Source organism: Oreochromis aureus, linkage group 3, assembly GCF_013358895.1.
Source record: "Oreochromis aureus strain Israel breed Guangdong linkage group 3, ZZ_aureus, whole genome shotgun sequence".
Taxonomy (NCBI): Eukaryota; Metazoa; Chordata; class Actinopteri; order Cichliformes; family Cichlidae; genus Oreochromis; species Oreochromis aureus.
In genome coordinates this window covers 46721887-46742847 of record NC_052944.1, presented here as the reverse complement: position 1 = coordinate 46742847, position 20961 = coordinate 46721887, and the positions used below count along the sequence as shown (strand labels likewise).

The window sequence follows — 20961 nt, the reverse complement described above, 5'->3', positions numbered from 1 at the left end:
GTTTGACTGTAAACAGTCTACAATGTCCAGTAAGGACCCAGAGGACACTGACATTTACACTGTTCAGAATGAGACTTGATACTTTGCTTTAGCAGAAATAACTTCTATGAAAACTTTACTGGTTCAGTCTCACAGAATCTCTCGATCATATCTCAACCTTATTAACATCAAAGGACTTTTGCAGTCCTGGAGTCTAACTAGCCCTCACTCACCAGGATCTGAGCCAGCCGTCTCATTGCTGAATACTTACAGACTTGCTTATCACCTGTTCACAGAATGAAGAGTCATCACTTGTTTTGTTTAACATTGGATTTCATGATCAAGTTCCAGGCCGTTGATATTTTTTCCCCGCATAAATATGAAGTTCTTAATTATCCATAAATAGTAATGCACACTGACATTTTCTTTCTTCTAAAGAGTCAACATATGCAGTGTTTTAAATTAATCACAAACAGTTTGTGATCAAATGGCAATTTTTCAAATGATGATTTGTTTGGGGGTTTTTTAGGCTGAGTGTCCCTGATCTCTCAGAGAGAGGATGTGAAGCTCTGTCCTCAGTTCTCAGCTCCCAGTCCTCTAGTCTGAGAGAGCTGGACTTGAGTATCAACACCCTGCAGGATTCAGAAGTGAAGCTTCTGTCTGCTACAGTGGAGAGTCCAGATTGTACCCTGGAAATGCTCAGGTAATACAGGGCTCTAGACTAACTTTTTGCCATGGTTGCACTGGTGTGCCTAACTTTTTTTCCTTAGGTGCACCAGCACACATCATCATCCACACACAGTTCTGCAGCGGACGTTATCCCCTCATCAAAGCATGTGCCAGATTTCGATGTCTCATTATGGAAATTTGTGATGGTTTTTTTGTGCTGGTGCAACCTTAAGTCCACAGCACAAAAGTTAGGTGCCCTCAATTTTTTCAATCGCATCGCTGAACACTGCAGTTTTACATGTTCACCTTTTTTTATGTGAAAATTACTGTCCATACAGACAATATCGATTTGTAAATGATTAACTAACAATCTTGTCAACACAAAGTTCTTTATTTGGAGCACAGTTCCACAAGAAAGATAAGTTACTGAAAAAGTGCTTGTGCTTAAAGTGCTTTGGCACTCTTTGGCAACATTGTAGACAATGTTAAACTTAATCATCACATCTGCCTCCTCTGACGACCTGTTTGCTGCTGCCTGCCGCTGAAAGGCAGTGGGGAGAGGGGACACTCGGGCAGTGCATTTATCGCAGCATATAATATGTTTTCTGGATACACTGTGTTTTTTCAGCATTCAGAGGTCGATGGCTCCGTGTCAGAGCACTGTCTATGAATTTCAGACGGATCAGGCCTTAACTTAACAAACAAGTTATCAATCGTTCTTTTCATCTTTTCTCATTACCCACAGCTAAATCCACTTCTGTCAGGCCTAGGCTACTCACTAGGGCTGGGTATCGTAACTGATTTCTATAATCCATTCAATTCAATTCAGTTTTGCCTCAGACAGTTAGAAATATTATAATTCTGATCATTCATCAGTACTGACACTGCGAGATGTCATCAGAGGTGTAAACATCACAGCAGATGCCTTTGTGTCAAAGTAACTGAGGATAAAACAGAAAAACATGAAGGAGATTTTCCTGGCCTGGCTTTTTATAGCAGATAACCTTAAAAATATTCAGCAATATTGCATAGTTTTAAATAGTTTAAATTTCTTTAGTATTGAACAGCAGAAATTAGGCTTTCTTGTCCGAGGTCATTTAAGTAAAAAAAAAAAAAAAAAATAGTGATCGACAGCACTGTAAACAGCGGTAGACTAGTGGGCAATAAGCAAACGAATAATGCAGAAAACAGAGATTTGAGATGGGAAACTGTTCTTGAAGTACATAGAGAGAGAGAGCTATGCAGGAAGTGTGATTTTTATCGTTGTGGAAGCAAAAAAACAAAAGTCAGTCAGAGGGAATTCATGACGATGTTTATCAAATGTGAAGCATAGTTTGGATCTTCTTTTGCTGCTGGTTCAGTGAATTTTGGTCAGAGATTGACAAAACCTGCAGCTCAGAAACTAGCTCAAAAAAGACGTAAACACAAAGTGCGCACCCGCCGACACATCAGAATCAGTAAGCTGTTGGCTTTCGGCCCCAACGGTGTGTCCATCTACGTACCGTCGGGTGAGAACGCAGAGAAAGAGAAAGCTGATTGTGATGCGTCAGGTCCGCTCTGTGTTTATGTCTTTGTGCTGAATCCGTTTACCTGCTCTCATTTACTGTTTTAGCTTTTTGGTGGTTGTTGAAATAGTTTTGTGAGCTTTAACCTGAGATTCTGGCGTTTATGATAAAATACATTTATATTTAAAAGTCGATTCAGGATTTAATGAATCGATATCGCTTTATTCAAGCTACTCACCTCCCTCTGCCCGCCTGCACTTTTAAACGTACATGCGAAGGACTACAGGAATATCTGGACCACGGCCAATCAGAGAGGTCCCGCCCCTGACTATCTCTGATTGGTTTAGACCACGATAGGGGCATAATGTGTGTCTGTTGTTGACCACACGGAGACTTTCAGAGTTGCGGAGACCTGTTTTTGTTTTGTTTTTTTACTCGAATAGCTGTTCGCATAGGAATTTTTTTGGTCGCACCATTGAAAAATTTGGTCGCATTTGCGACCCAATTGGTCGCACTCTAGAGCCCTGTAATATGAAGTAATATTCTGAATTCTTTATGAATTAGTAATTCTACATGTAGTCAATTAAAATTCTAAGCAAATCAAGGTCAGCTTTTATTGTTGTCTTTTTTACTAAATACATACGAGAGGGGGAGACAGTGACAGAGAGCTTTTTATTCTGAAGTTATGGTAATCTGCCACATTTCTAAAGTCTTTAACATAAGACATGGACTTTTTAAAAATGTTCTTTTTCCCCAGATGGAGTCTCTGTAACCTGTCAGAGAGAAGCTATGAAGCCCTGTCCTCAGTTCTCAGCTCCCAGTGCTCTAGTCTGAGAGAGGTGGACCTGAGTAACAGCAACCTGCAGTATTCACCAGTGAAGCTTCTTTCTGCAGGACTGAGGAGTCCACACTGTAAACTGAATACTCTGAGGTGAAATCAAGTGATATTGTGTTTTTCATCAATTGACAGAATTAACCAATAAAAATAATATACTTGAAAAAAAAATAATTTAAATAAAGGTACACCTTTTAATCACAGTATAGCATCAAGTCAGTTAAAGTTCTGTTAAACTGATAATTTATGATTAAGTACCAGAGAGAATTACTGATCAGCACTGAACAGTGTCAGCTGTTTTGGTGTTAATGCACTGCCCTGCCCTCACTGCCCGGCACATGGAGCCTGATTGGCATTTGATAATTTTGCTGAGTACCATTTGGTGTTTTGGTGTTGTTGTTTTTTTCTTCTTCTGTTGAGCAGTGTATTTTAGCCAATAAATTTAATTGTAACCCATCTATCGCGACTCTTGGTGCCGTTGCGTGCTTTGGACCCGGTGGACTCCTGCTTGGTTCCTGTTGTGGGATCTCTTGAGAAGGGTTCTGAAAATCCCCTCCTCTTCGACATCTGCGTTGGTGTGGAGTGGACCGAACAAGCCTCTGACCTGTGGATCTGGTTGTTGCCGCCTCGGAAGCTCCCGAGCCAATTCCTCTCAGGTTGGGTTTAATTAATGCCAGATCGGTGGCAAATAAGACATTAATTTTGAAGGAATTTTTCTCTTCCCATGCGCTGCATTTTCTTTGCTTGACTGAAACTTGGATTCCACCCGGTGAGTTAAGTGCCTTTTCTGAATTATTGCTGGCTGGCTGTGCCTTCTTTAGTGTTCCGAGAGTTTCTGGTCGTGGAGGAGGGCTAGCTGTTGTTTTTAAGGATCATCTTGACTTTAAGCAGCTATCCCCATCAACACACCACACCAGTTTTGAACTCTGTTTGTGCGAACAGGGCCACTCATCTTCGCTGTTGTGTGCGATTGTTTATCGGCCTCCAAAATATAATAAGGAGTTTTTATCCGAGTTCTCAGAGTTTTTTGCTGACTGTGCATCACGGTATGACCAGATCCTTTTGCTTGGTGATTTTAATATACACGTCTGCTGTCTGGGGAAGCCCCTGGCTAAGGACTTTCTGGACTTAGTGAACTCTTTTAATTTTGTTCAGTCCGTTAAAGGTGCCACTCAAGAACGTGGTCATACACTGGACTTGGTTTTGTCACATGGTTTATCTGTCCGTAACGTACTCATCGAGGATGCGGTGTTCTCTGACCATATGCCTATTTTATGTAACATTGTTCTTTTTAATCCTGTTGTTAAGCGGTTGTACCTGCTCGATGTTATCGTGCTTTTGGCTCAGATACTGCTGAGCGGTTTTCCATATTGTTTGACCAACTTATTTCTTATCCTCCTGAGTTGTCCACCTCAGATGGATTAGTTTCTTATTTGGATTCTGCTTGTAAATCTGTCCTCGACGCTGTCGCTCCTTTTAGATTCAGACAGTGTAAGCCAAAGGCTAGTCCTTGGCTAACTGATTTTACCAGAGCCGCTAGAAAAGAATGTAGAAGATGTGAAAGACGGTGGAAAAAAGATAGGCTGTATGTCTCTCTGCAAGCTCTTAACCCTCTCAGGTTCAAATTAAGTTTTAGTTACAGGAAAAATCTGATATTTGGGGAAAATTATCAAAAAAAAACAACTCATAAAATATGTATGTTGTTAGTTTTTAACTGCTGCAAATCGGCAACGCCTGCCTCGCGAGGGTTAAGACTAGCTGGAAAGTCTATCAGAGAGCAGTAAAGGGTGGCTGTGGCTACTATGTAGCTTGCCATCACCAGTGTGTGAATGTGTGTGTGAATGGGTGGATGTCTGGATATGTAAAGCGCTTTGGGGTCCTTAGGGACTAGAAAGCGCTATATAAATACAGGCCATACAGGCCATTTAAAGGCTGCCAAGCACTTTTATTTTTCCCAACTTATTGCTGCCAGCTCGCATAACCCTTGTGTTCTATATAACACTATAAATTCTGTACTTAATATGGAAGGCTATATTCTTTTGCACTCTTCTGCGGTTATGTGCAATAAGTTTCTTAAATATTTTGTGGACAAGGTTGCTAGTTTGAGACCTCCGACTCTACCTATTGCTGACCCAGCCATGCATGGTTCTTGCTCAAGTTTGTTCCCCTGCTTTTCTACCAATTGTTTTATCTGATTTAGAGAAACTTGTGTTGAATGCTAAACTGTGTGGCTCTCCAAATGACATTGTTCCTCCCCGTTTTCTTAAAAAGGTATTTCCTACCATCGGACCACACATTCTGAACATTATTAATACTAGTCTTTTGTCTGGTCAAGTACCTAGGGAATTTAAGCATGCAGTCATACATCCTTTACTTAAGAAACCAGGCTTAGACAGTTCAGTCATATCAAATTTTAGACCCATCTCTAAGCTTCCCTTTCTTAGTAAGATTCTGGAAAAGATTGTTTATACTCAGTTGATGGACTACTTGAATGACTCTAAATTGTCAGAAATCTTTCAGTCCGGCTTTAAGCCATTTCACAGTACGGAAACAGCCCTCGTAAAAGTTATGAATGACATCCTGATAACGACAGACCGTGGTAAATATGCAGTGGTGGTCTTGTTGGACATGACCGCTGCATTTGACACAGTGGATCACGAATTGCTGATCTCCCTCTTACAGTACTGTGTGGGAATTTCTGGTTCGGTACTTTTGTGGTTAAAGTCCTATCTCTTAAATAGGACCTTTAGTGTTAAGTTGGGGTCGGCTTCATGCTCTGTGGCCCCTCTGCTTTGGGGTGTGCCACAGAGATCTATTCTTGGGTCATTATTGTTTTCACTGTACCTTTTGCCTCTTGGCGCGATTTTCCGAAAACATAAAGTGCCATTCCATCTATATGCAGATGACTGCCAGCTTTATTTACCTTTTAGTCATTCTGATAGTCTTCCAAGTCGACCTCTGCTTGATTGCCTTATTGATGGCATGGATGGCAAAAAACTTTTTAAATTTTAATGATCGGAAGACTCCAGATGTTGATCTTGCAACTTTAACTTCCCAACTAAAGAGTTCGATCACAAATCTCGGAGTTAAAATTGATTCTGCACTTACCTTTGATGACCATGTAAACGGGGTGGTAAAATCAGCATTCTATCACCTCAGACGTTTAACGAAGGTTAAGCCCTTTCTTTCCAAGCGTGACTTGGAAAGTGTTATTCATGTCTTTATTACTTCACGATTAGATTATTGCAATTCTCTTTTAATAGGGGTTGGGCAGGGCAATTTGTCACGCTTGCAACTAGTGCAAAATGCTGCAGCACGATTTTTAACTGGCTGAAGGAAATTTGATCACATCACTCTGATTTTGGCCTCTCTACACTGGCTTCCAATTGAATTTAGGAACCGTTTTAAAGTCCTTTTATTGGTTTTTAAATCTCTAAATGGACTGGTACCGGTTTATTTGTCTGACTTGTTGAAGCCCCATGTCCCCACTCGTTCCCTTCGGTCAGCTGAGCAGTTGCTGGTTTCGGTCTCAAAGTCACTTAGAGGAGACCTCTGTTGCAGCGCCGATGCTTTGGAATAACCTTTGGATAACCTTTGGAATAACCTTCCTCTCCATATTAGACGGGCTACATCAGTGCCAGCTTTTAAGTCTTTATTAAAAACCTATTTTTATTCCCTGGCTTTTAACTCTGTAGGTAACTGACATTTTTTTTTATTAATTTTATTGCTATGTCTGGTTTCTGCTATCTTATTACTATATGCATATTTGTATTGCACTTTGGTCTACCAGGTGTGTTTTTAAAGTGCTATATAAATAAATGATGATGATGATGATGATGATCTGTTGTACTTTAGTAAGGAATGAAAGATTTCTGAAACAGGATTTAACAGGATTTAAGAACAGTGTTTGTTTAATGTTTATCTTTCATTTTTTCCAGACTGAGTCACTGTAAGTTCTCAGAGAGAGGCTATGAAGCTCTGTTCTCAGCTCTCAGTTCCCAGTCCTTTAGTCTGAGAGAGCTGGACCTGAGTAACTCTGACCTGCAGGATTCAGGGGTGAAGCTTCTGTCTGCTGGATTGAAGAGACCACACTGTAAAATGGAAACTCTCAGGTCAGGCTTTAAAAATTTCCACTAAAAATCATTTAACATAAACAGTAACTTGATAAAGATATCTTAATGTAAGCAATCAGGGTCTAAGGTTATTAGTGGTACTTGTTCACTTTCTGTTTTCCATTTGCAATGAAATGTCCTCTGATCCTCTGAGTCAAAAATCTTTGTTTTAGCAGCGCTTCATCTACCAAACTTTTCAGTTTTATTTACTGTATTCTCAAGGTTTTTACACACTCTGTTTGTTTATAAATCAGAAACTGAACATTTTAGTAATAAAAATATGATCAAATTGATTATTTCTGACGGAAAAGATGAGATCAATTTTCTGTTTTGGGAAGTATATGTTTGCACATATTGCATTTCTCATGGTGATATGACTCATTTGCCTCACTTAAACATGAAAAGGTGTTATAGGAAGTGTCGGTGCAGTGATTGTTTAAATTATATTCACTGCGATATGCTGGGCATTCATTGATTAGATTAAACATATTGTGTTGAAGAGGCTAAGACTGGATGTATTCATATATATTCTAGCTGTAAGACAACCATCGTGTAAATGTGAACCTAAACAGATTGCTCCTGGATTGTTTTCTATTTCCAGGTCAGAATGACCGTGTGCACATTTGTAATTAAAACAAATGAATTTAGAATCAGAAGCACCATATTCACTCTTTATTAACTAGACAGTAATACAAGGACTGACTGGACTGACAGTGTTCATTTTAATCACTCCCTCTCAGTTCTGTTAAATCTGAGTATCATAATTCAGTTCAATTAAATTTTATTTATACAGTGCCAAATCACAACAACAGTCACCTCAAGGTGCTTATTATTGTAAAGTAGACCTTACAATAATACATACAGAGAAAAACCCAAGAATCGGATGACCCCCTATGAGCAAGCACTTTGGAGACAGTGGGAAAGAAAAACTCCCTTTTAACAGAAAGAAATCTCAGGCAGAACCAGGCTCAGGGAGGGGCGGCCATCTGCAGTGACCGGTTGGGGTGAGGGAAGGAAGACATGATAAAAGACATGCTGTGGAAGACAGCCAGAGATTAATAACAAGTATGATTCAGTGCAGAGAGGTCTAATAACACATAGTGAGTGAGAAAGGTGAATGAAGAAGAAATACTCAATGCATCATGGGAATCCCCATGCAGCCTACAACTAACACAATCAGAACAATCTCGCTCACGCAATAACTAACTACAACAACTGTGGAGGCAGCCAAGAAGCAAAAAGAGATAAATGCCAAGCATATGACTAGCAATGTCATAAATGCAAAAAATGGAATCACTTCCAGAAATACTGCAAGTCATCACAAACAAGGGGATTTAAAAAAAGATCTGTAAACCACATTGAGATGCAAGCGCCCAGCAGTGATGAGGAAATGTTCTTTGTGAATGGAATCAATATAGACACTGTGAATCCCTGTTTTCCGTACAAGAATTCACAACTGTGCATATCAATGGAAAACCAATAGAGCTCAAAGTGGATACCGGTGCCAAATGTAATGTCATGCCAGCCGACCTTATTGCACAACTGAAACTAGATGAAAAACTCCTGCCATCACCGAAAACCAAACTGGTGGCATATGGAGGTGAGGAGATTCAAACAGCTGGCACAGCAACACTCTCATGCAACTCTGCAGGCAAGGAATACCCTCTGCAGTTCTTTGTAGTGAAACGAGACATACAACCTCTATTTGGCCTACCAGACTCATGCCGCTTAGACTTAATCACATTAAACAAAGAAGTCTACCATGTAGCCATGGATGAGGAAAAGAACTTTTCAGAACAGATCTTCTCAGAGTATTCAGACATCTTTGAAGATAAACTTGGTAAGCTTCCGGTTACCTATTCCATGAAAATAGACCAAGAAGTCATGCCAATAGTAAAGCCTGCACACAAAATACCAGTACCAATGCAAGACAAGGTTAAAGCAGAATTAACCTGGATGGTCAATTTAGGTGTGATCACTCCTGTCACTGAGTCAAGAGAATGGGTGTCCTCCATGGTGGCGATCCACAAGAAAAATTCAGATGAAGTCAGACTCTACATTGATCCAAGAGACCTAAATAAAGCGCTGAAACGCCCGCATCACTATGCGTACTATAGAGGAGGTAGCCACACAAATGCGTAACTCCAAAGTCTTTTCTGTCCTGGATGCGAAATGCTCGTTTTGGAAGATAACGCTTGACCACAAGTCATCCATGCTCACAACTTTCAGCTGTCCATTTGGCAGATTCTGCTTTCTTAGAATGCCATATGGAATAAACTCAGCCAGCGAGGTGTTCCAGCATGCAATGGAGCAGATCTTTGCTGGATGTCATCGTCGACAACGTAATCATTAGCGGAAGAGATATGAAAGATTATGAACAGAATCTCAGAAAGGTACTCACCGTGCGAGGGAAGTCAAACTGAGACGTAACCCCTAAAGTGCAAATTTCGACTCAAAGAAGTCTGTTATGTTGGACATGTATTCACAAGCAAGGGCTTAAAGCCTGATCCAGCAAAGATCAAAGCAATTAAGGATATGCTCACACCAGAAAATGTCACAGCTCTCCAACGTTTCTTAAGGGGGATTAATTATCTAGGAAAGTTCATTGCTAATTTCAGCGAGCTCTCAGCCCCACTTTGCGAACTAACATTCAAAGACATTCAGTGGTGCTGGCTAAAGCAGCATCAAGAGTCAATTCAATTCAATTTTATTTATATAGCGCCAAATCACAACAACAGTCGCCTCAAGCTGCTTTATATTCTAAGGTAGACCCTACAATAATACATACAGAGAAAAACCCAACAGTCAGATGACCCCCTATGAGCAAACACTTTGGCGACAGTGGAAAGGAAAAACTCCCTTTTAACAGGAAGAAACCTCTGGCAGAACCAGGCTCAGGGAGGGGCGGCCATCTGCTATGAATGGTTGGGGTGAGAGAAGGAAAACAGGGTAAAGACATGCTGTGGAAGAGAGACAGAGATTAATAACAGATATGATTCAATGCAGAGAGGTCTATTAACACATAATGACTGAGAATGGTGACTGGAAAGGAAAAACTCAATGCATCATGGGAATCCCCCAGCAGCCTACGTCTATTGCAGCATAACTAAGGGAGGGTTCAGGGTCACCTGGTCCAGCCCTAACTATATGCTTTAGCAAAAAGGAAAGTTTTAAGCCTAAAAATAGAGATAGTGTCTGTCTCCCAAATCCAAACTGGAAGCTGGTTCCAGAGAAGAGGGGCCTGAAAACTGAAGGCTCGCCCTCCTATTCTACTTTTAAATACTCTAGGAACAACAAGTAAGCCTGCAGTGCGAGAGCGAAGTGCTCTAATGGGGTGATATGGTACTACAAGGTCATTAAGATAAGATGGGGCCTGATTATTTAAGACCTTGTATGTGAGGAGCAGGATTTTGAATTCAATTCTGGATTTAACAGCGAGCCAATAAAGGGAAGCCAATAAAGGAGAAATATGCTCTCGCTTTCTAGTCCCTGTCAGTACTCTTGCTGCAGCATTTTGGATTAACTGAAGGCTTTTCAGGGAGTTTTTAGGACTTCCTGATAATAATGAATTACAGTAGTCCAGTCTAGAAGTAATAAATGCATGAACTAGTTTTTCAGCGTCACTCTGAGACAGGATATTTCTAATTTTAGAGATGTTGTGCAAATGGAAGAAAGCAGTCTTACAAAATTGTTTAATATATGCATTGAAGGACATATCCTGGTCAGAAATGACTCCAAGGTTCCTCACAGTGTTACTGGAGACTGAGGTAATGCCATCCAGAGTAAGAATCTGGTTAGATACCATATTTCTAAGATTTTCAGGGTCGAGTACAATAACCTCAGTTTTATCTGAATTAAGAAGCAGTGCAGTACCTGTAATACCTACAGCATGCTCTAATCGCTCTAATAGAATATTATGGTCAACAGTATGGAACGCTGCACTGAGGTCTAGCAGGACAAGCACAGGCAGGAGTCCACTGTCAGATGCCATAAGAAGATCATTTGTAACCTTCACTAAAGCTGTTTCTGTGCTGTGATGGGCTCTGAAACCTGACTGAAACTCTTCAAATAAGCCATTCCTCTGCACATGATCAGTTAGCTGTTTGACCACTACTTTTTCACAGATTAGCATCTATTGGGATCAACGGTACAGTACTCGCCTGGTTTGCCTCTTATCTCTCTGGCTGCTCACAGTTTGTTCAGTTACTCCCTCACAGATCAGTATCTACTCCAGTTAATTCCGGTGTACCCCAAGGCTCTGTCCTGGGTCCTTTACTTTTTATCATCTATCTCCTACCCCTAGGTAATATTTTTAGGAAGCATAACATCCAATTTCACTGCTACGCAGATGACACCCAGCTCTACCTATCTTCCAATCCCACAGCTGCTCTCCCACCCACATCCATTTCTGACTGTTTAAGTGAAATCAAGGTCTGGTTTACTCACAACTTTCTTAAACTTAATGTCAATAAAACAGAATTCATTTTAATAGGCACCAGATCAAAACTGACTACAGTTCCAACCAGTCTGTCATTATCCATTGACAACTCTGATGTCACACCCTCCCCTCAGGTTAAGAGTCTTGGTGTCATCCTCGATAGCACTCTGTCCTTCACAGCACATATAAATAATATCACTCGGTCTTCCTACTTTCATCTCCGTAATATTAACCGCCTTCGTCTCTCACTCACTCCACACAGTACCACCATACTTGTCAATGCTCTTGTCACATCTCATTTAGATTACTGTAATTTTCTTCTCTATGGTCTACCTCATAAATCCCTCCATAAATTGCAGTTAGTTCAAAATACAGCTGCTCGCATTATTTCCAGAACTAGATCCACTGAACATATAACACCTGTTCTTAAACAGCTCCATTGGCTTCCAATTCACCTCCATGTCAAATTTAAGATCCTGCTTCTCACTTTCAAAGTGCTTCATAACCTTGCTCCTCCATATCTATCCGATCTTCTCCATACATACTCACCCCTTCGTACACTCCGCTCTTCTTCAGCTTCCCTTAAGTCTGTTCCACCTGCTCGCCTGACTACCATTGGACTCAGATCCTTTAGTTGTTCTGCCCCGAGACTTTGGAATGCACTTCCACTTGTTCTCCGGACAACACACTGTCTCACCACTTTTAAATCACGTCTCAAAGCTCATCTATTTAGAATTGCATACACCTGATCTGTCTTAGTCCATTTTTAACTTGCTCAGTTTTTATATTTGCTTTTATACTTTTATGATTGTCTAGGTCTAAATTTGATTTTACCATGTTTAATATATCCTGCTATTGCTCACGTGTTTTTGTAAGGTGACCTTGAGGGTCTGAAAGGCGCCTATAAAAAAAGTGTATCATTATTATTATTATTATTATTATTACTCTTTCAAGGATTTTTGAAATGAAAGGAAGTTTGGAGATAGGCCTACAATTAGCTAAGACAGCTGGGTCGAGAGATAGCTTTTTAAGTAACGGTTTAACTACTGCCAGCTTGATGGCCTGTGGTACATAGCCGATTATTAGAGATAGGTTGATCACATTTAAGATTGAAGCATTAATTAATGGCAGGACTTCTTTGAGCAGTTTTGTAGGAATGGGGTCTAAAAGACACACTGATGGTTTAGAGGAAGTAATTATTGAAGTTAACTCAGAAAGATCAATTGGAGAAAAACAGTCGAAATGAATATCAATGGAACTAAAAGTAGCTGTAGATAATGTTACATCTGTGAGATGATTATGGTTCATTTTTTCTCTAATGGTTAAAATTTTATTTGTGAAGAAGTTCATGAAGTCATTACTAGTTAACGTTAAAGGAATAGTTGGCTCAACAATGCTCTGACTTTATGTCAGCCTGGCTACAGTGCTAAAAAGAAAACTGGGGTTGTTCTTACTTTCTTCAATCAGTGATGAATAGTAAGATGTTCTGGCTTTGTGGAGGGCTTTCTTATAAAGCAACAAACTATTTCTCCAGGCTAAATGATGATCTTCTAAATTTGTGACACACCATTTCTTCTCCAGCTTACAAGTTATCTGCTTTAGGCTACGTGTTTGAGAATTATACCACGGAGTCAGGTACTTCTGATTTCAGGCCTTATTTTTCACAGGAGCTACAGTATCCAGAGTCGTACGTAGTGAGGAGGTAAAATTATTAACAAGATAATCGACCTCTGTTGGAGTACCGTTCAGGTAGCTGCTCTGCTCTGTGTTGATACAGGGCATTGACGATGATAACAGTTGGTGGATTAAATTCTTAAACTTAGTTACAGCACTTTCAGAAAGACAACTACTGTGTAAAAGTCTACTCTCCACTGCTGTGTAATCAATTAATGTAAATGTAAATGTTATCAGGAAATGATCAGACAGGAGAGGGTTTTCAGGAAACACTGTTAAATGTTCAGTTTCTATGCCATATGTTAAAACAAGATCTAGTGTGATTAAAGTGGTGGGTGGGTTCTTTTACATTTTGGGAGAAGCCAATTGAGTCTAATAACAGAAAAGATTGAGAAAACAGACAGAAACTCTGTGTAAGGCCCAGGTGGACGATAGATGATAACAAATAAGACTGGTTTTTGAGTTTTACAGCTGGGGTGGACAAGGCTAAGCATCTGGCTTTCAAATGAATTAAAAGTCTGTCTTGGTCTTTCACTGACTAATAGGCTGGTGTGAAAAAATGCTGCCACGCCGCCCCCTCGGCCTGTGCTTCGAGATTTCTGGTAGTTAGAATGACTCTGGGGTGTTGATTCACTTAAACTAACATAATCATCCTGCAGTAACCAGGTTTCTGTAAGGCAGAGTAAATCAATTTGAGGATCAGTTATTAAGTCATGTACTAACAGAGACTTGGAAGAGAGAGACCTAATGTTTATTAATCCACATTTCATTGTTTTACTCTTTGGTTCAGATGTGGATACTGTATTGTTCTTCCTTTGTGATTTTTTATGTTTAAGTTGTTTTTTGCTGGTTTTTAGTTTGTTTTTTGTCTGTTTGGGAGCTGACACAGTCTCTATGGAGATGGGGTTTTGGGAGGGTAATGGGAGGAGAGAGGCTCCAGAGAGGCATGTAAGACTGCAACTCTGCTTCCTGGTCCCAACTCTGGATAGTTATATTTTGGGGCGGTTAATAAATCGATCCATATTTCTAGAAATGAGAGCTGCTCCATCCAAAGTGGGATGGATGCCTTCTCTCCTAACAAGACCTGGTTTCCTCCAGAAAGTTTGCCAATTATCTATGAAGCCCACATAATTTTTTGGACACCACTAGACAGCCAGCAATTTAAGGAGAGCATGCAGCTAAACATGTCACTCCTGGGCTGATTGGGGAGGGGACCAGAGAAAAGTATATAGTCCGACATAGTTTTGGCAAAGTTACACACTGATTCAATATTGATTTTAGTGACCTCCGATTGACGTAACCGGGTGTCAATACTGCCAACGTGAATTATAATTTTACTGAATTTACGTTTACCCTTAGCCAGCAGTTTTAAATTTCCCTCAATGTCGCCTGCTCTGGCCCCTGGAAGACAATTGACTATGGTTGCTGGTGTCTCTAGCTTCACATGTCTGAGAACAGAATCACCAATTACCAGAGTTTGACCCCCGGCTGGGAGTGTCGCCGAGTGGGGAAAAACGGTTAGACACATGAACAGGTTGGTGGTGTACCCGGGGCTTCTGTTTAAGATTATGCTTTCTCCTCACCATCACCCAGCCGCCCTCTTTCCCCAGCTGCTTGGGGTCTGCCGGGGAACAGCTGGCGGGGCCTACGCTACCTTCGGCTGCACCAGCTACAGGGGCCTGGCAAGCTATGGGTGTATCAAGGGTGCGAAGCCAAGTCTCTAATTCAGTAATCCTGGCATCCAGAGCTGCAAATATGCTACATTTGTTACAAGTATCATTACTGCTAAAGGAGGCCGAGGAGTAACTAAACATCTGACACAATGAGCAGGAAAGTGCAGGAGGGACAGCTGAAGAGGCCATGCTGCTAGCAAGTTGGCTACGAGCTAAGCTAAGCTAGCGAAACAGTAAAGACAGAGTGAGTGAATACTTTGGCTATAAATTAGGTAGTGAGTACACAGAGTGTGCTTTGGATGAAGCATGTGAAAATTATACTTTGAAAAAAGAAGGTATCTAAAAGTTTTTAATTAAATTGCTATGCAGATAAGCTACTCAAAAACACCACTGTGTGTTGGAACAGGAACAGGAAGTGATACTCTACCGCAGAGAGAGCGAACACCAAGTGACTGTCGAATTTGATGCTTTAAAACAGAGTCTAACCAGTCCACCCACTCTCAGCTACTGTGACCTCCAGAAACCTGTCACGCTTATGTGTGATGCCTCGCAGTATGGACTCAGAGCTGCATGCCTTAAGGAAGGCGCCCCGATCACCTACTCCTCTCGTACTCTGACGCAGACTGAGATGCGCTATGCGCAGATCGAAAAGGAACTTCTTGCAGCTGTCTTCGCATGTTGCAAATTCAATGATTATATCTATGGAAAGCAGATCCAAATCAAAACTGATCATCAGCCATTGGTCAGAATCCTAAACAAGCCCATACACTCAGCTCCAGCAGAGCCTGGTGCTCAGACTGCAAAAGTACAACTTTCAGGTGGTATACAAAAAAGGCTTGCAGATGTACCTCGCCAACACTTTGTCCCGTGCTCCCACAACCTTGACAGATCAGCACAGTGATGAAACAGCAGACTACGAGATCATGTCGATCCAACAAACAATAACAAATTAGATCCCCTTTAAGTTTAATGCATATTGAGCAATCTATTATTTTCCACAACAGTAACACAGAGTAGCCATGAAAGCTGTTCACACAGTTTACAGAGTTTAGCATCACATGTACTAGCAATCTTCCCTTTAAGCTGCACGCGTGCACAATCGCGCACTGCTGGCATGGTCTCCGTGCACAGAAAATCTGCGTTGCACACAAAAAAAAAAATCTAACCTGAATTGAAATGAAAATAAATACATTAACAATTCATTCTGTTTTGCAGTGTGAGTCAGTAAGTGACTGGTGACTGGCTGCTCCAGCCAATGATGCAATTGACATTCGTACATATGCAGCTAATCAACATTGTTGACAGGCTATGACAGCGTCCTTATGTGCCGACACCGGTGTGTTAGCTAGCAAAGCGGCATGGCTGATGAGGAGTGAAGCCACGTTAATGACGTGTACAACCACTGGAGATGTGAGAAGCACAGACAGAACAATTGACGGAAAACGTGTGGACTTTATACCAGTTTTTAAATTGTGTTGATAGGCCACGTAAAACCAGAGTTATGATAAAAAAAAATGTGCAATGTTTGTTTTTTTCCTGAATACTATTGTTGTTTATATTTACTGCGGGAAGAAATGGTAAATACGGTGTTTTATGATGAAAGCGCTCGAAAGCACTCTCCACCTGTGAACAAAAACAAAACCAAAAAAACCCCACACTTTCCTATTGGTGGAAAAATGTACCATGTCGACCAATCAAAAAATGATATGGCAGCATGGCATTTAATTCAATTTCAATTAAATTTTCAATTCAATTTTATTTATATAGCGCCAAATCACAACAGCAGTTGCCTCAAGGCGCTTTATATTGTACAGTAGATACAGAGAAAAACCCAGCAATCATATGGCCCCCTATGAGCAAACACTTTGGCGACAGTGGGAAGGAAAAACTCCCTTTTAACAGGAAGAAACCTCCGGCAGAACCAGGCTCAGGGAGGGGTGGCCATCTGCTGCGACTGGTTGGGGTGAGAGAAGAGTTTACTTGTTTAGGAAGGGGGGAAGTTTTAGGAGTGATGGGGGTGTTTTGAGATGTGAGAGATTTGCGACGTTTAGCGTGTTTGGAGTCTAAAGTTAGTGTGTTGTCTTGTGTAGTTAGTGTGTAGTGTAGTCAGTAGTTTTCTTGTGTGTGTCGGAACAATGAGGCAACTGCTGAATGTTACAGGTGTTATAGAAGTGATACATCTCCTGTTGTCAGGCCTGCAGGTATCAGGCTGTTGTTCTCCTTTATCTCATCGTGGACAGAAATTATTTTTTGGAGTGGCGCAAATAATTTGTGTGGCATCAAATTTGATGCAGAACACCTGATTGTTCTGTAAAAAGTTTGAAATGTTTATTTAAAAAACTGCCTTGGCAGCATTTTTAGGTAAATAGCTGCAAAAAACTTTGTTGTTTGCAAAACTCAGTTACTTTTTTGAAGAAGAACTATATAATTAATTGCCCATCATTGGTCATTATATACTGTATTTTGCAGACAGAGAGTTACAGGACCCTCTCCCAGACCACAGACTCATACTCATAATACAAGTCAGAGCTTTATTTAAAAAAAGAAAAAAAGAAAGTTGTGTTTTCAAAATTGGAGTTCAAGTTATTTTTACTTCCAATAGTGTTAACATACTACACAGATCATGAACAAGATTTTTTTAAATATTCATTGTAAGTGGGCTAAAGCACTTCATTAAAAATAGTCTACCATAAATGTAAATGCTGTAATTTGATTATTTTAATAAACCATGTAACTTGGATGGATTCCATGCTGGCGTGACCACAGTGCACACGTCTGCTGTTGCTCACAGTGGTCCAAGGACCACTCAGGGAGTTTGTGTGTTCGCTCAGACACATGAAAAATTAGAGGGAACATTGTGTACTAGTGACTTAGCTCCCAGCAAACTAGCAAACCAGCAAACTGCAGCCACAAGCTGCGACTGTGTCTTTATAACAACAGGTTTTCTTTGTGGATGATGATGTATTCTCACACTGATCCTTCATGGTGATGCTGCCATCCACCCACTGCTGGATTCACATCTTCATCATCATCTCCATCAGCCCTCACAATACTCCACCTTCATCAGCTCCATGTCCAGGAGCCTGGATGGACAGTAATTCTTTCCATGGGTTATGGTGGGACCTTGAGAGCTGAAGTCAAACAGAAGTGAGAAATGAAAGACTGATTCATTTCTATTTAGTCTTGTGATCTGCAGCTTTGTTCAGAGCATTAAGGCCCAGCAAAGATTACTGGGGTCATAGAGTCACTGATGAAACCTGTGTGCTTATAGAAACTGAAACAAGTTGAACCAGAATAGAAGGACATTAAAATGAAGTGTCAGCTACACAAAGGCAAAGGTATTCAGTTGTTGGTGTGAGTTATTTAAATGGAGGATGGAGTCAGACTTTAAGCTGCTGGACTAATTCACTATATCCTGTTCTCCTCATAGAACCTGGATACACAGACTCACCTGTGACACAGTGACACAGTGTGGGCTACACACACATTAGAAAGTGGATCAGTCACACTTGTACAATCATTTGTAGTGCTGGGCAACCATGAACACTTTGAATCACCTTTAATGGCATTGTTACAGCAACATTCAATCATGAATTCAAAAGTAGTGTATTGTGTACTTATTTGAATAGATGTCAAACAAATCAGGTGCTTTTTAACAGCAGTATTCCCTTTAACACAGTAGCAGTTCAGGTATTTCTGTCAATCTGAGCTGAAACATGAATCTAATCAAATCAAATATCAAATCAAAGTTCTTTGCCTCTGCCAGGACGTGAACATTTGATCTAGTTTGTTCCAAACAAAGTTCCCCTCAGAGTCCAGAGCCGCCATCATAATATTGTAACAGGCACCTTTGATCAACAGCAAGTGAACATTTATAAATGTGTGTTTTCAGAACAGGAACCAGCAGAACTATTTTTCTGTTATCAGGTAGCAGCACAAACGCTTATCGGCTCATTTACTGTGCAGTGACTTTGAGTGTGTGAAGTGTGTGTTTGTACTGGATTTCCTTTAGAGAATCTCAGTCAGAAACAAGACAAAGAAAAATACTTTCAGTAGTCCAGGTTGAGTTGACAACATGAACTGCATTTATCTTCCTCTGACTTGACATTTTCTTCCTCCTCTGCACTGAGGCAGCTGCTAAGACACACAAGCTCATTGACATTTTCTGATGATAAAGAAACTATTTTCTTCTGTACAATATGAGCAGCAGCAAAGAACAACCTTTCACAGGCACAGATGTTGCAGCTGTGACCAAGTACTTGTGTGCAGTTGAGGCCGTGCTGTATGTTTGGAGCAACACTCTAATGGACAGGCCTCTGGTGGTGGGCTCTGTATCCACCACACTGTTCTCAGCTGAGTCTTCCTCCTGTTCACAATCACACTCTGATGAAGCAGCCAAGAATGCCAACTTTTTCTTTGGTGGCTCGGATGTTGTTGCTTCCACAGGTTTCCCTCCAACAACCCTCTGTTCCTTCAGTAAGTTGGTGACTGAGGCCCAAACTTCAGCCCTCTCAGATCTGGGTAAGCACTTGAGCTCCTTGAATCTGGCTCCAGTGCAGTAGCAGTTTTCACATATACAATGTTGGCATTTTGTTTGCATGTCTCCAGGTTTGTTCTGAATGTAGACTTGAATTTGACCACGTAAGCAGTCATCATCTGAGCTCTCCATCACGCGAGAGAGATGACAAAACACGGGCAGAATCACAGACCATGAAACCAACTTTTCTCCTCCCAGAAGTTCAGTAACAGAAACAATAATCAAAGATTCAAATGAGAATGTAGAGCATTCATTTACTTATATACACAAGCATGTCCTCTACATATTCATGCTACATTTACACACACGTACAGAGGCTGTTTCTCTCTCACACAGAGACAGGACAGTGAGAAAGAAATCATGTTAAATATACCTGCAGGGTTCCAGCTGTGTTTCCAACCTCTGCACATTGTCCATGTCACCTGTAGTTTCTATGGCAAACTTGGTGTTGTGTGTGGTGAGGGCGTCCCTGAGCGGCTGCTCGTTTCTGCAGATCCTTTGTAATCATGTCCAGAGTGGAAGTCCATCTGGTTAGACTGTCTTGTATCAGTGACTTTTTCTTTTGTCCATGTTCAGTTTGTTGCTGTTCTAATTCTGCAGCGTTTGCTGGACTGTGTTTAAAGTGGCCCACAACCTTTCTGCATTTGGCCAGGACATTGTCAAACTCACTGTTGTGCAGAGATACTGTGACAGAACACTCGAGAACGTGCGCGATGCAGGGGATGTGTTCAAAGGCAGACATCTGACAGCAGCCACCATATTTCTTGCACTGTCTGTACTGAGTGTGCTGACTTTATTTCAAATGTCCCACTGCTGTGCAACACGAATCAAATGTTCTGCACGTTTCAGTCAAATGTCTCTTTTTTCATTACAGACAGAGCATTTGAGCGCAGCTCCCACTCTTTATTAATATCATGTACTGGAACTCCCAGGTAACCACGGTTACTGAGCCACGTCCAGTGGTCTCCAGAGAGACCAACAGCTGGTGCACGTTGTAACGCCATGGCTTTCATAGTCTCTCCTTTTTCTACAGCTCATGTATTCTTCTTGTGATGGTGCGTCTTGAGGGAGGCTCATACATGCAGTCATTTGTTGATCCTAAGAACTTTCCTCAGACTGACTTCTTCAACAACACTAATTGGCCTGCAGTTTGTAGCTAACCACTTCACTATTGCATTTGTTCGCTTGTCTTTCTTTGATTTATCTAGACTCCTCCCACAAGCTGATCCAACATAGTCTGCCCAAGCCTCCCGCCACTGTTTGTTTGGGTGGTTTGTTTGCCGCCATCAACAGCGTGCAATGCATTTAAGTGATACTTCAGACTTGAAGTACATCGATGATAAGAAAACTAAACTTGGCAGTGCTTCCAAATAACTTTAGTTGTATCAACACTGCCCTCTGGAACAGTTTAAAATGAACATGTCCATGCCAAAGATCTGTACCTGTCTCCATTTTTCTGTCCCTGCCCATTTCTTTCTGTCCCGGTTCATGTGAGCGCTGGAGTAGTATTAGGCCCACCATCAATGCTCTCATTGGTTG

General features: G+C 41.0%; 1 protein-coding gene across 1 annotated transcript in view; it reads left to right on the top strand.

Moving 5' to 3' along the window:
• LOC120433835 (protein NLRC3-like) overlaps positions 1-20961 on the top strand; it is a gene marked incomplete at its 5' end in the record, with an annotated part of 43910 nt that overhangs the window by 9064 nt on the left and 13885 nt on the right. The window contains 2 exons of the mRNA XM_039600783.1: positions 2911-3084; positions 6927-7100. Coding sequence (XP_039456717.1) covers positions 2911-3084; positions 6927-7100 — 348 coding nt within the window. The remainder of the gene's footprint in view (positions 1-2910; positions 3085-6926; positions 7101-20961) is intronic.